General features: G+C 49.6%; 4 protein-coding genes across 4 annotated transcripts; 1 reads left to right on the top strand and 3 right to left on the bottom strand.

Annotated features, from left to right (window-relative positions):
- Positions 1-3,112: 3,112 nt before the first annotated feature.
- On the bottom strand, positions 3,113-5,388 carry FPOAC1_013454 (uncharacterized protein; the record flags this gene model as incomplete). The annotated part of the gene is made up of 2 exons (XM_044857795.1): positions 3,113-3,300; positions 3,609-5,388. The coding sequence occupies 2 exons, from the start codon at positions 5,386-5,388 to the stop codon at positions 3,113-3,115; spliced, it is 1,968 nt and encodes a 655-aa protein (XP_044701177.1).
- A 1,577-nt stretch (positions 5,389-6,965) lies between these two features.
- On the bottom strand, positions 6,966-8,190 carry FPOAC1_013453 (uncharacterized protein; the record flags this gene model as incomplete). Its single annotated transcript, XM_044857794.1, has 3 exons — positions 6,966-7,457; positions 7,528-7,931; positions 8,007-8,190. 3 exons carry the CDS (start codon positions 8,188-8,190, stop codon positions 6,966-6,968), a joined length of 1,080 nt encoding a protein of 359 aa, XP_044701176.1.
- Positions 8,191-9,369: 1,179 nt separating this feature from the next.
- FPOAC1_013452 (uncharacterized protein) lies at positions 9,370-10,688 on the bottom strand (the record flags this gene model as incomplete). The annotated part of the gene is made up of 5 exons (XM_044857793.1): positions 9,370-9,465; positions 9,521-9,664; positions 9,751-10,141; positions 10,194-10,223; positions 10,288-10,688. 5 exons carry the CDS (start codon positions 10,686-10,688, stop codon positions 9,370-9,372), a joined length of 1,062 nt encoding a protein of 353 aa, XP_044701175.1.
- A 113-nt stretch (positions 10,689-10,801) lies between these two features.
- FPOAC1_013451 (uncharacterized protein) lies at positions 10,802-12,108 on the top strand (the record flags this gene model as incomplete). Its single annotated transcript, XM_044857792.1, has 3 exons — positions 10,802-11,103; positions 11,274-11,283; positions 11,344-12,108. 3 exons carry the CDS (start codon positions 10,802-10,804, stop codon positions 12,106-12,108), a joined length of 1,077 nt encoding a protein of 358 aa, XP_044701174.1.
- Positions 12,109-12,293: the final 185 nt, after the last annotated feature.

Raw genomic sequence — 12,293 nt, 5'->3', positions numbered from 1 at the left:
CCACGTGGGATACATTAGGTAACGCCATATTTAAAGCTTACTATACATACGTCAGCTGGGGAAAGTTGGGAACTCGGCCCAGCAGCAGGGAAATCCCCCTTGACGCAGTACAACTTGCAGTCAAGTAACGATCCAAGCCTCTCCTCCTCAGGCCTCCCCATCCTGTCATACAAAGGAATTCGAAAGCATAAGTCCGTGACGTGTCAGAACATCTTTTTAGAAACCCGATCAGCCGAACGAGAGCAATACCGAATAATGTACAGTCGTGTCTGGACTATGCGGCCTGTCGCGAAGTCGACAAGACTAAAATCGTCAAGCCGCAACGCGAGCGGCTCGCGTAAGCGAATCAGCAATATGTTTAGATGGGTGTGCCTATACAATGAAACGGTTGCGGATGCAGTTGTCACGACCTCGACATGAAGAACTGCCTGCTTTTCCAAAGTGAAAAGCAGGCAGAGGTGCAGGAATACGGGTTGGAGCGGCCACAGCGAGAGGCACGACACTCCATCCACACAAGAGGCCTGAAGTTGCGATGCGGAGCAGCGGTCACGGCAACGGGAGAACAGCAAAGTCCGAGATATGGACAAGAGGGGATAAGTACACCAATTGCGACTGATTTGGGAAGTTGAGAATCAACGAGGGATTGCTTTGAAGTATGATATAGCTGATAACGACAACGGTGCTTTCCACGACGGTGTCCCTGATCTTGCCGAATAGCTGCAATATTACCTATTCATAGTCATCGAATGTGGTGAGGATAATAATATATCGCCAGATGCTGAATATTATATCTCGGTAGATCTGTCGCTCAAGCTATGATGGATTCATCGATTGACAACTTCGGGTAGTGGTGACATTCCTATCATTACGTGCTCTATCTCACGCACCTACCCTGAAGACAAGAAGGGGTTATGACATCAGTACTGACCAATAGGCAGGTTGGCTTAGAATGCATGTACAGATAAATCTCAACTATGAGCTAACCGTATTAGGGAATTCGCTGGGAAATTTCTACACTCCTCTGCAAAATTCCTAATGCAGTTAGACGTAGTTGGACTCTAGCGCCATGTATACCTTGGTACATTAGTAACTGCATAACAAAGAGCACAGGAGCCTCTCTTCCCCCATGATGTTGAACTGTTCCAGTCTGTGCTGGGCCTAACTAGTTGTCTCCCCTCTTCGATAGCTTCTACCCATTATCATTCAAAATCGATGCTATTGTCTTCAATAAATCTCATCTTTCCTCCGCCTAGACAGACAAGGCCAGGAATACAGGACAAGTAAAGCATATCTAACTACAGGGTCGTAACAGTAGTTAAGAAAGTCGACCCGGTTACTTTAGTCACAGGCCAGATAACGATCTGCATGCTGAGATTTATCAGGATGTATGCAATTTTTAACACGATATATATTGTCGCAATAGATTTTACTACTCGCCGATTTATATCCTGCTTTTATATAGCAGGTCGTAGAGGGCACTGCTCAATATTACAGGATCAGTATAATTCTATAATATATTCTGTAGATACTCCGGGAGATCGAGTACCGAGGCAGAGGTATTTGACACGAGTAGACTGTTGCATTTTATTCTACTACTGGGCAGAATATAATAAGTCAGTCCTCTACAATAATCGCGGTCCTTTTAGAGTCGGTAGTATAACAAGAATTAAGTAGAGAAAAACCTATAGTTAAATTATAAATTTTACTATTGATTCCTCTTTAAGATATATAAAATTCATCTCAATATACATGTATTCTAGTCAATAATTAAATAATATATAATACTCCAATTAGGGTTGAATTAAAGAAAGTGAAAAAAACATAATAAAATTCAAACCTATCTAAAGTCTGTCTTGTTTTATCCTCTGCACAAATTTTCACGTGACCTCCAAAAGAACTAGCCTTACGACCGTAGCCTTACCTCTGAGATAACCTCTTCCACGGTCATGCTACCTAGTAGTAATCACTGCACCCTGCCGAAGCCATATGCTCACCAGCCACACTGGACTGCAACCTTGTTGATCAGTAGAACCTGGAGGTATCGACAGTCTGAACAGAGAGCAGATGTCTCTTTCAATCCTTACCATGATGATATACCCCTGAAGGTCTACCTCCGATGGCTAACACCACTCATCGTAGCAACATCTGCCACAGCCTGGTTTCAATGACTTAGTGCATCGATCACCTTGATGTTCATGGAAGTCTAGCGCTTATCTCCCATATGCATGCCTTCAAAGGTCGCCGCCATGGCCGCAACGTTCTTAGAATGCTGACTGGGTTCATCCACACGCATGCCTCCAAAGCTGGCCGTCATTCCGACGACGTCTTTGGAGGCTTGACTCGGGCTCATCCACACGCATGCCTCCAAAACTGGCTGTCATTCCGACGACGTCTTTGGAGGCTTGACTCGGCTCGTCCATGCGTAGCTTTGCAAAGCTATCTGCGACAGTATTAATACCTTCAGTTTGCATCTTGCCGACCGTAACGCAAGTCCTAGAGTAAATGCTGTATAAATGGTATGCAAAGTTGGTATTGCTTGATGCGTCTGTTGTAGTCGTTTAGATCTCTGTAGATTTAAGAGAGTAAAGGTTTAACTCAATGGAATGCAATAGAGGATATACTTATATGTAAACCATGAATTCTTGCATTCTACTGTCTTATGTCTGTACAATTGCATTGTTTTCTCTTGTTCTTCATACATATACATTCGTCTCGTGAACAGGTCAATCCACCAAGCAATCACTATACCTCAGGTAGCCAGAACACGACCAATCATGGTTTGGCCTGCATCCACACAATTACATTGTTTTCCCTTGTTCTTCATATATAGACATTAGTCTAACGAACAGGCTACTCAATCTATTTAAGCAATCACTACCACTCGGTTTCCGGAACGCGATTAATCTTGCCTAGTTTGCATATTCACACAGGCTATGATTGACTTGAGTTCCAATATATTCAAGCCCATTGTCCATCGGATTAGAAACTCTATTTTTGTACTTTATCCGTCCTAGCTTCCGTCCTTGGCAATTTATCCGCCTTGTGCTTACGGAAGTGTTTTAAGAGTCTCTCTCGCCTTCTGTCATCATCCATTGCATACATAGCACTGGCATCACCACTTGCGGGAGGAGCGCGGCTCCTCGCGGCAAGGCTCTTGAAATAACGCCCCCATCTCGGATCCTTCGTCACCGGCGTTGGTTCTGGTATCGACGATGGCGGTGGCACTGATTCTCCTTGGGTTTTTGGTAAATGCAGGGGAGGCGCTTGCGTAATAGAATCTTGTGGCCGCGAAGACTTGTGCTGTGTTGTCAATGTAGCATCTGGAGTCTTGAACGACGATGGTAGTGTTCGTCCCCTCCCTGGTCTCCGTTCAAGCGGTTGCCCTGTCCCTGCACTTGACCTTTGCATTAGTCCGTCCTCCGATACCCGCCCCGAGATTTGCCTTGATCTCTGTTCTGGTGTTGTACCCGGTACTTTATGTGGCATTGGTCGTGGTCTTTGCCCTGGCATGACTATTCCGTCTGACTGTATCCCGCGCTTTGTCCCTGTCCCTGCAGCTGCAGATAACCTCCCGACAGGTTTTATGACAAGTTCCGGTAGTATCTCACAAAGTGTCTTTCCCGGTTGACTCTCCAAGGACGCAATAGGAGGCGAGGCTTCTGGGGCCTTTTCACCTCGCTGCACCGAAACCGGACTTGCAGTCCCTTGCCCTTCGCTAATGTCACCCTCATCCTCCGAGCTCGTGTAAATTACCACATCGCCACCTCCTCCATCTTCAAGCTTCTCCTTAATCATTTCAAACTCATAAGGGTACATCCTCAAAATGTGGCTTAGGTTCCTTCTGTAAACCAAATACTTGTCGAATATCAGGGGGCCTGTCTGCTTATTAAACCATGCAACGGCAATAAGGGGTTTCCTGCCTTGTGTCCGACACTTGTCCAGGTACTTATTATAGTACCGTGGGAAGGTTCGGATAAATTCATCATACAAACCCTCCTGCAGTTTATTCCTTGAACGAAGGTAGTTCAGATAGACGCATGCAGTCATGAAGTCGGACTTGGTAGCCGCGGCCACCTGGCCACCGTCACCACTTGCATACTCAGGGTAATATTGCACAAACGTTTCAAACGGTTCACAATGAGCTCCTGGGGCTATGCATGGCTGAGCAGGCGAGGGCAGACGTGTAGGTATCCTATTCGTCGCCGAAGGCTGGCGAGAACTTGTTGAGGCGGTTCGTCTTGGCGGACTGTTCAGTGTCATCGTGGACGGTCGTTGTATCTGATGCGCTTTGATCTGTCGTTCTTGATCTCGTCTTACGGACAGTTTATCCTGGCAGGAACCAGTTTCGGCATCAGCAAGAGGGTCGGGATTTGCAGCAGACATCAGTGGATAGCTGGGGGATCTCCCCATGATATCTCTCATGGCTGCTGAGGGCGTACCCGTTTCGTTAACCTGAGTTGACCCTCTGACGATATCCTGCATCAGAGGTATATCGTATACAACGGGCATCAAAGATTCTGATGATGACGTCGGTGCTGGGCTACCGCTTGCCGGGGCCATTGTCGTATGTCGCAGATGATCCTTCCCGGGGAAATCTTTCATCATTTCTTCATCCGAGCCATCAACGTCGATTTTCTCGGAGGGAAGCAGGTTTTCGCATCCTTCCGCTCTTTTTTTCACATTCGAAGACATTCCGTCTCGAGCGCCTGCGTCATGGCCTGACGACTTTGTATAATTGATCAGCTGGGCGCATGGTGGTGTGGTTCTAGGTTGTTTCGTAGAAAGCGGAGATGGCATTGACTGGCTAGAATGAGCTACCTCTCGACGAATACAGGTGTCGAGAAGAGGTCGGGCATCCGGGATTTTTGTTTCCATCCTATATTCGGATTCTGATGACGGCAGGTCTGGGGATGCAGATATTGAAGGATGTTGTCCCTGTCGCAGACCCGATCCTCCCGCCACGTCCAGGGGCGATTGATTGGCCATGCTGGTTGCTGTACATTCAGAGGCCACCAGCCCAGGCTGCTCGCGTGCTGGATTGCAACTCCATGGTATTGATTCCCCAGGTGACGATTGCGGTAGTCCGTCGGAGTTGGACTTTGGAGCAGTCGCATCGTTATTCTGGACGCGCTTACTGCCGGTTGGTGACATAGGACTAGTAGCCCTGCGTTTCTTTGATTGTATAGTTTGAACTTCAGACTCCTCCTCTTGGGTACGATGCGCTGATTTGGCTGCTTCTGTAATATGACCGGGAATATGTGTCGGGCTGCAAGGCTGGTTGCCTAGGTCCGCTGCCCATGAACCTTGACTCTTCAGCAAGCATTTCTGATCAGATGGAACTCGGCCAGAGAGGCGCTTGGAGCCAATGGAGGCTGAATCTAAAGACATAGAGGCAAGACTGTCTCGCAAGAGTTACAATAGGCGTTATACAGTCTGTAGCAGCACTGCATAATAATGATGCTGTAAAAGGATGAAAAGAGATCGACAGGAGTACCGTAGCGATGATTGATGTCGATGACTTGCGGGGTATAATTGCAGTTGATTATTATGCAGATGCGAAGATATTATGGCAGTGTAGAGTCAAGCGATAAGTGTTCTCCGCGTCAATAATAGCGCGACGCGCCAGGTCGTTGGTGAGCGGAGAAACTAACATGCGGGACCGTCTTGTTTATTGTGCCTTGGCTGCAGTTCTATCCAGTCAAGTTAAACCTAACCCATTGGCCGATCCACGTCTCAGCTACCTGAACATCTTGGCTGATAAGCGAATATCGCGTCGCAGTTAAATAAGACTATATAGACGACGGCATTACCCGCCCTGGCGAAGCGACAATCGCTTAAGCGATCCGGTTGTTGAAAAGACATGGATGCTTGGTCTTTTGTGTTCAAAGGGTCTAAAAGTGGTCTTGTCTTTGTGTCAAAGGAAGCATAAGTGGGTTGCATAGCAGGTATGTCTCACAGTGCTTTTGTATTTGTGTGAGATTAAGGTTGCTCTAATAAGAGCCCTATTTTTCGTGACGAAGCTGCATCTATCGATTTTGCATTAGACTTCGAGGGATACCTATATAAAAAAAGTTAAAAAAACATTAACCTAAGTGAATCCATAAGTAAGGTAATCTTTAACCCAGGTATAAATGCAATTGCAATATAAAATAAATATCTAAATTATTAGCAATGCCCTTACCTTGCGCCTAAGACTAACAGAAGAGTTCAAACTACAGGGTAATTCCAGGCAAACGATAATTACAATAAAACAAAACAGCCTGTTCAAGATAGCAACTGTGAAAATCCTCCAGTTGGGTTAGCAATTTTATTATGGATTGGCTCCCAACGGGAGTAAAGATTATATCAATAGATGCGCATTTCAATGATCGATCAAATATACGTGATTCACCAAGTAAGATCTAACTAGAGTAGGCGAAAAGGCAAGGTAAAATTGAGATCTATGTGAAGTCTGTCCTGTTTTATCCTCCGAGGCAATTTAAATATAATATCCAAAAGAGCTAGCTAGCCTTGTGACTGTAGTTTTTCCTCCCAGATCACCTCTGCCACTGTCATAGCATGGTTACACGTCAATGTAAGAATCGACATCAGGGACATTACGGGCTAGAATACAGTGGATACTCACCCCACTGGTTATAGCCTTAATGCCATGCACGTTCAGTCGAACGGAAAACCGTTAGCCCCTCATAATCACGGCCCGTCCCCCACCGTCGTACCTTCGCCGACCCGAGCAGGCGTTCACATTTAGGTAATTCCGACAAGGTCCACACGTGGTTAACCTTAATTGCACTTCAGTCTATACATCTCCCATAATTACATTACATTTCGTTCTGCATAACAAACCACGAGCCCACATCGCAATGAGACTTACAACCACCAGCCACCGAGTACGGACTTTGCGTCAATCGATAAAACCATACTCCATAAAGCCCTGCCGGACAGAAATCTTGTCCCCTGGCATGAAGCTAAACACCGCCCGCCCATTCAATGTCCATCAAACCCGACGGAAGACACTCGTACATTCTGCTGCTGAAGATACCCAGGCAGAGATCATGCAGATCATCGATCCCAAGCAGAGGGCGGCGTAGATGCCCATACGGGTCCACGTCCACGCGAGGAATCTTGGTCGCGCGAGAGGCAACAGCTCTACTCTCTGCAGGGCACAGATTCACGCTCCAATTTTCGCCCTGACTGGCCGTTTCATCCGGGATAGGACGGTATGCCATCGAAAGATGACCATTGCCCTTCCCTCTCTTGACGACAATTGTCCAGGACCGCAGAAGGTACACGACCGCATGACTGTCGAGAAGCTTGGTGGCTGGGCCGTGGACGCTTTTCGCGAAGTTGTCCACCAACTGGTCAAACCAGCTACAGCCCATCGGAGGGCACCTCGGTGGTGCGCCGCAGAGACGTAAGAAATGGTCAGCATTGGCCTTCTGCCGCGCCAACTTCATAACCTACAATGATAAGTTAGCGTCTGCCTCATCCCTGGTCTTGCCATCAGGGTATAATAGAACGTCGTCTCACCTGACGGTGTCGTTTCTCATCCACCGATGCAAGCATCGTCCATAGGTTGAGCAATACCCTCCCAGTCACCTCCTTCTCCCATCCTTCTTCCTCTGACCTAACGAACACGTCGGTTACGAGAGTCTCCCGCAGATGTCGAAACGGGATGTCGTTGACATCGTCGCAGTGTCTGGGCCGAAACGGGTCGAAGTTCTCCGTGGTCACGATGGCGGCAAAGCTCAACGTATCCAACGCGTAATAGTAAAAGTCATTGTCGCCTTGGACGTGTTGGGTGTACCTTGAGTGGTTGCCGTATATCAGTCGAAGTATGTGGGGGTTTGTCGGGTGTTGCCTCGAGGGCGCGAGGGTTCGGGATTTCGGTGATCCGTTTTCGACCATGGATTGGTTTTGCGTAATGTCACCTCCTGCACGTACTGACGTCAGCTTCTCTGTCGGACTCCGAAGTCCCCAATTCGCCCACGCCACACTTGAACTCTCACCTTTGGCCGCATTCTCCTCCGCCTGGACTGGTATACTGAACCACACATGGCGCAGACCGATGTCGACGTCGCCGGGCAGGGGACTGAGCCCTGATGGCTGTTGTAGGTATGGGACGGTGCTGCCTTCGTCGCCTGACAAGACGTCATCGAGGTCGCGATCGACGAGGGTGTAGTCTGGATCCATCGTGTTGAAGACCGCAGGTTGATGATGATGATGATAACGAAAACGGCAAGACAAGTCGGGTGACGAGGCAGCTTGGCAAAGCCAGAAATGATATGGAGGAGAAGGAAAGTTTACGCTGAAGCTTAGGGTATTAGAGGCTGCCTGGGCGATGCCGTGAATCACCTACAATATCTGCCACAGCACTGCCAAAGAATCTCAGCTGCATGCAGCTGGCAGCTGCTTGGCCGGGTAGCAGAATATTATCCGATCCTCTGCTTCTCTCGCCTCTGAAAAGAAGAGGTTGCCCCTCTTCTTCCTCTCTTCCCCCCCATGAGGGTTCGCAAAGCAAGAGTCAAAGTCTGCAAGATTCAGGATAGCCTATGCTGCCAAGACAGTCATGTTGAAGTTCGAGCATAGCGACATACTGCGCAACGTCCGTATGGATTTGGCTCCGATGTGAGGGCCACCTCCGGCCCAGTCGTTGTATCCGGGCCACGCGTTGAAATGTCACAGGTCTGGAGGGTGATGACGATGGCCTGAGCAACACAACATCCCATTGTCTTATGGGTTGAGATATAAGAATGAGGCAGCAAATGGGAACGGCAAAGAGCGTAGAGATAAAGAATAAAGAAGTTCTTTGCAGTAGCAGTGGAAATCTATTTCAATAACCACGCGATATTTAATCACTAAGAAGGGAAAGGCGGTAATCAGCTTACATAATAAAGCGACTCGGGCATCATGAAAACTTCGTGATACAACAGGGAGACAACTAGTTAGGCCCAGCACAGACTGGAACAGTTCAACATCATTGGGGAAGAGAGGCTGCGATAGAAACCTGCTCATCTCGCAGCCATGGCCATGTAACCTGCGGCTGCTTTAACCTTGCGCGCCTCGATTGTCTACATGGAAACAAGGATATTTTGCTAGCTGTATGGCATTTCGGTTGATTTGTTTACTCTTTCCTTTCTGCCGTGCGTTACACGAACACGGGATTGCTCCCCGAATAATCAACAACAGAGAAACCAGCTTCACCGATCAGGCAAACATGACTCTATTGTCCCTCCATTGCGCGGCTAGTCGCTGTGCATGCCATTCTGCCTGCCGTGACATGTTAACCTTCAGCCTGGGTAATGGGACATGGTGTTGCCAACCCGAATCACACGCTGACACGATGCTTTTTGATACACCGGCCTCGTACGTTTACGTTCCACATGGTTGGTAGCAAGATCTCAGCTTTTCGTCATCCTCATGTATTCTAGGGGCCAATAGATCTTGGTCGACTCGCGATATGGCAAGCTGCCTCTGTCAACCTTTTGCACCTTATAGCTACATGATCTCCCACGGTTCGTACCGTAAATTCTTCCTGTGTCATCTCCACGGGATCTGTGTCCCTCTCGGCCACCAGCCCGGCAAACCAACGAACGTGAGCACCCCCGCAAACGCTGCCTTGGCGAGCAGCAGTGTTGAACCATCTGGTGACTGTACGGTTCATGTCCTTCAATTGTCAGCCTCATCCAGCTGCATTATTCGCCCCAGCATCCCCGTTCGTGAGATCCAGCTCGTGCCACGACGATGCCCTACAGTCATAGGCGACAGCGGTACAGCGTCACCTCCAAGAATGACTTTCTTGATGTGATTGACCAATCCTTCCCAGCCCTCACGTCCTTTGACCTCCATCGCGTAGGTCGAGAGCTCGTCGTGGCGATGGCTAACGCAGAGGACGTTGTCCTCGTTCACGAGGCAGCCGTGCTTCTTGACCCCTGCCAAGAATGATTCGAACGTGAAATCGAACAGCTTGACGCCCCTGGCAAGCAAGACGCTATCCCCACCGCGAAGCCGGGGGACGGCCTGGTTGACGATCTCATACAGAACTTCCATGTGTTTCCCCTCCCAGCTTGGCATCAGTTCATCGCTGAGATCTTCGTCGTTTCGCGGTCGGAAGTGAATAACGGCCAACAACCCATCCATATCGCTGTTCTTGTCAGTCTAGCCCCGGGGTAAACATCGTCGGGTGGACAACTCACTCGCCAGTAATTGCCTTCATGTGAGGGATTCTGAGAACCCAACCATCAGCACAGCTCTCCAATCCATAACCCCAACCCGCCCAGATATGCTTACCTGTGGCGCTCGTTCGAGACGACTCGGCTGCCCCATACATGGATGAAACCACCCAGCTTGCATGGCTGTGGTACGGGTACGGTCCCGACCTCGATGTAGTTGTCGGTGACGTCGTAGTCTGGTGGATGAGGGCCAGCACTCAGCGAGCCGTCATCGCACAATTTCAGGATCCAGAGCTTCAGGCCTTCGACGCCATCGTCGCCAATCGCCATCATCCCGTGATGTTCGCGGTCTCGGATGTGCCAGAATATCAGGGCATGCGTGCCGGTCGCCATCTCTGGAATGAATCTCGTGATGTGCTCCATGTTGAGCTTGTCAAGGCAGACAAATTCAGGCTGGACGATTTCACGAGTATTTCGGGCAGGGACCACTGCCACGCCGTGATACTCGAATATGAGCATTGCGTTAAATCGGGGCCTGTGATTCCATAGATGCATTGTCAGCTTGACCAAAATATCCAGTGGGCCACACCGTCTTCTCCGATCAAGCTTCCCCGGCCTGCACTCACATTGTCATGTCTGCGATAGAGCGTGCAGGATCGCCGTGGTGGTTGTTGGCAGTTGTTGATGAGAACACCCGTGGGAAAAAAGGAAACGAAAAGAAATCAGAATCACGATATTCGAAGGCGCCGATTGAGATGCGCGGCGGACGAAGACGAGAGGATCGTGCGATCGTGCGAGAGGTGTTGAATCTTGTGGATGAGGAGAGGGATGCAAGAGGGAAGAAGCAAGTTGGGAAAATTATGGAGTGGTGGGAGGGGCAAGGTCACACAAAGCGGGAAACTCTGCAGCGTGATTCACAAGCGAGAGCACTCCCGTCGGCCGCGCGGCAGTGCTTTCTTTGTTGAGCAGCGTTTGCGCAGCTCTGCAGCTCCACTATTTTCAACACATGATATTTTTACTTGTTCCCACGCTCACGAGATTGTAAATATCCCCTCATAATGCACGCTGCAGCGCACAGTAACTGAACCGAAGCCTGACATCCAGTCCCTTCGAGGTACGACATCGATCCCCTCTCGAGATGAACACAAAGCTGCCGCTGACATCGTGCTGACAGGAGATCATGACCCAGGACCAGTCTTTCCAGCAATCGCGCCCCCCACCACCTCATCCTGTCGCACCTATCGTGGCCTCCGACGACGTGAACAGCGCGACCGAGCGTGAAGGCCAGAGACTCTGCTGCCTCATCCGACACATGACCTCAGCAGACAGCCTAGGCAAACGCAAATCAGACGCGAAGACGTTCGCCGACGACCTTCTGGACAATTTCAAACTCCCTGTTGCAAACCACTCGTGGAGCCTCACCCACGAGCACCTCGACCCAATTTCCGACCGTTTGAGCAACCACGAATGCGATCCTCAAGCTCTGGCGAATCCGTTTGAGCATTACGACGTGGCAGTTCGCCATTACTATGACATTCAGTGCATCGACGCGATCTGCACTTCACTCGCCGAGTGGCCCCCAACCGCTGCGGGAGAAGAGAACCTTATTGTGTCCCGTTTCGTCGAGCCCGTCAGCCTCGAAGCACGCGACATCGTGAACGTTTGTCTACCCAGAGAACGACTACCGACCTCGGCGCATACGGGGCCTGAAGGACTACGCCACTGCCGTCTAGGAGGAGGAGCAGTTGCCGATGCTTCCCACCAGCCGTCAGGAGCACCACGATCCTATACAGCAGGCGCTCGATGTCGACAGCCTGATCAACCGTCCTCATCGCGCTTGCGCTTCCCACCCGATCCCAGGTTCCGTGGAATCGCCACTGCGCATGCACATTCAACGATTCGATCGAGCGTCAGCCTCCCTGGCGATATGACGACATGATTGGGGCTAGCCGTTGGAGACTTCCTATTCCAGAACCCAAGCATTCCCTCATTGGCCCACATATGGTGTCTATCCACGCTTGGTGCTGGTTTGGTGGATTAGAAGTGGATGCGCTTCACGATACGACACGGGAGTGGCTCCTGCCGATGATCGACGGAGCAAGCTTGGTTGATCCACTTGGGACG

This window comes from Fusarium poae (genome assembly GCF_019609905.1).
Source record: "Fusarium poae strain DAOMC 252244 chromosome Unknown contig_2, whole genome shotgun sequence".
Classification (NCBI taxonomy): domain Eukaryota; kingdom Fungi; phylum Ascomycota; class Sordariomycetes; order Hypocreales; family Nectriaceae; genus Fusarium; species Fusarium poae.
The sequence above is the reverse complement of the archived record's forward strand: the minus strand, read 5'-3'. Positions and strand labels throughout refer to the sequence as shown.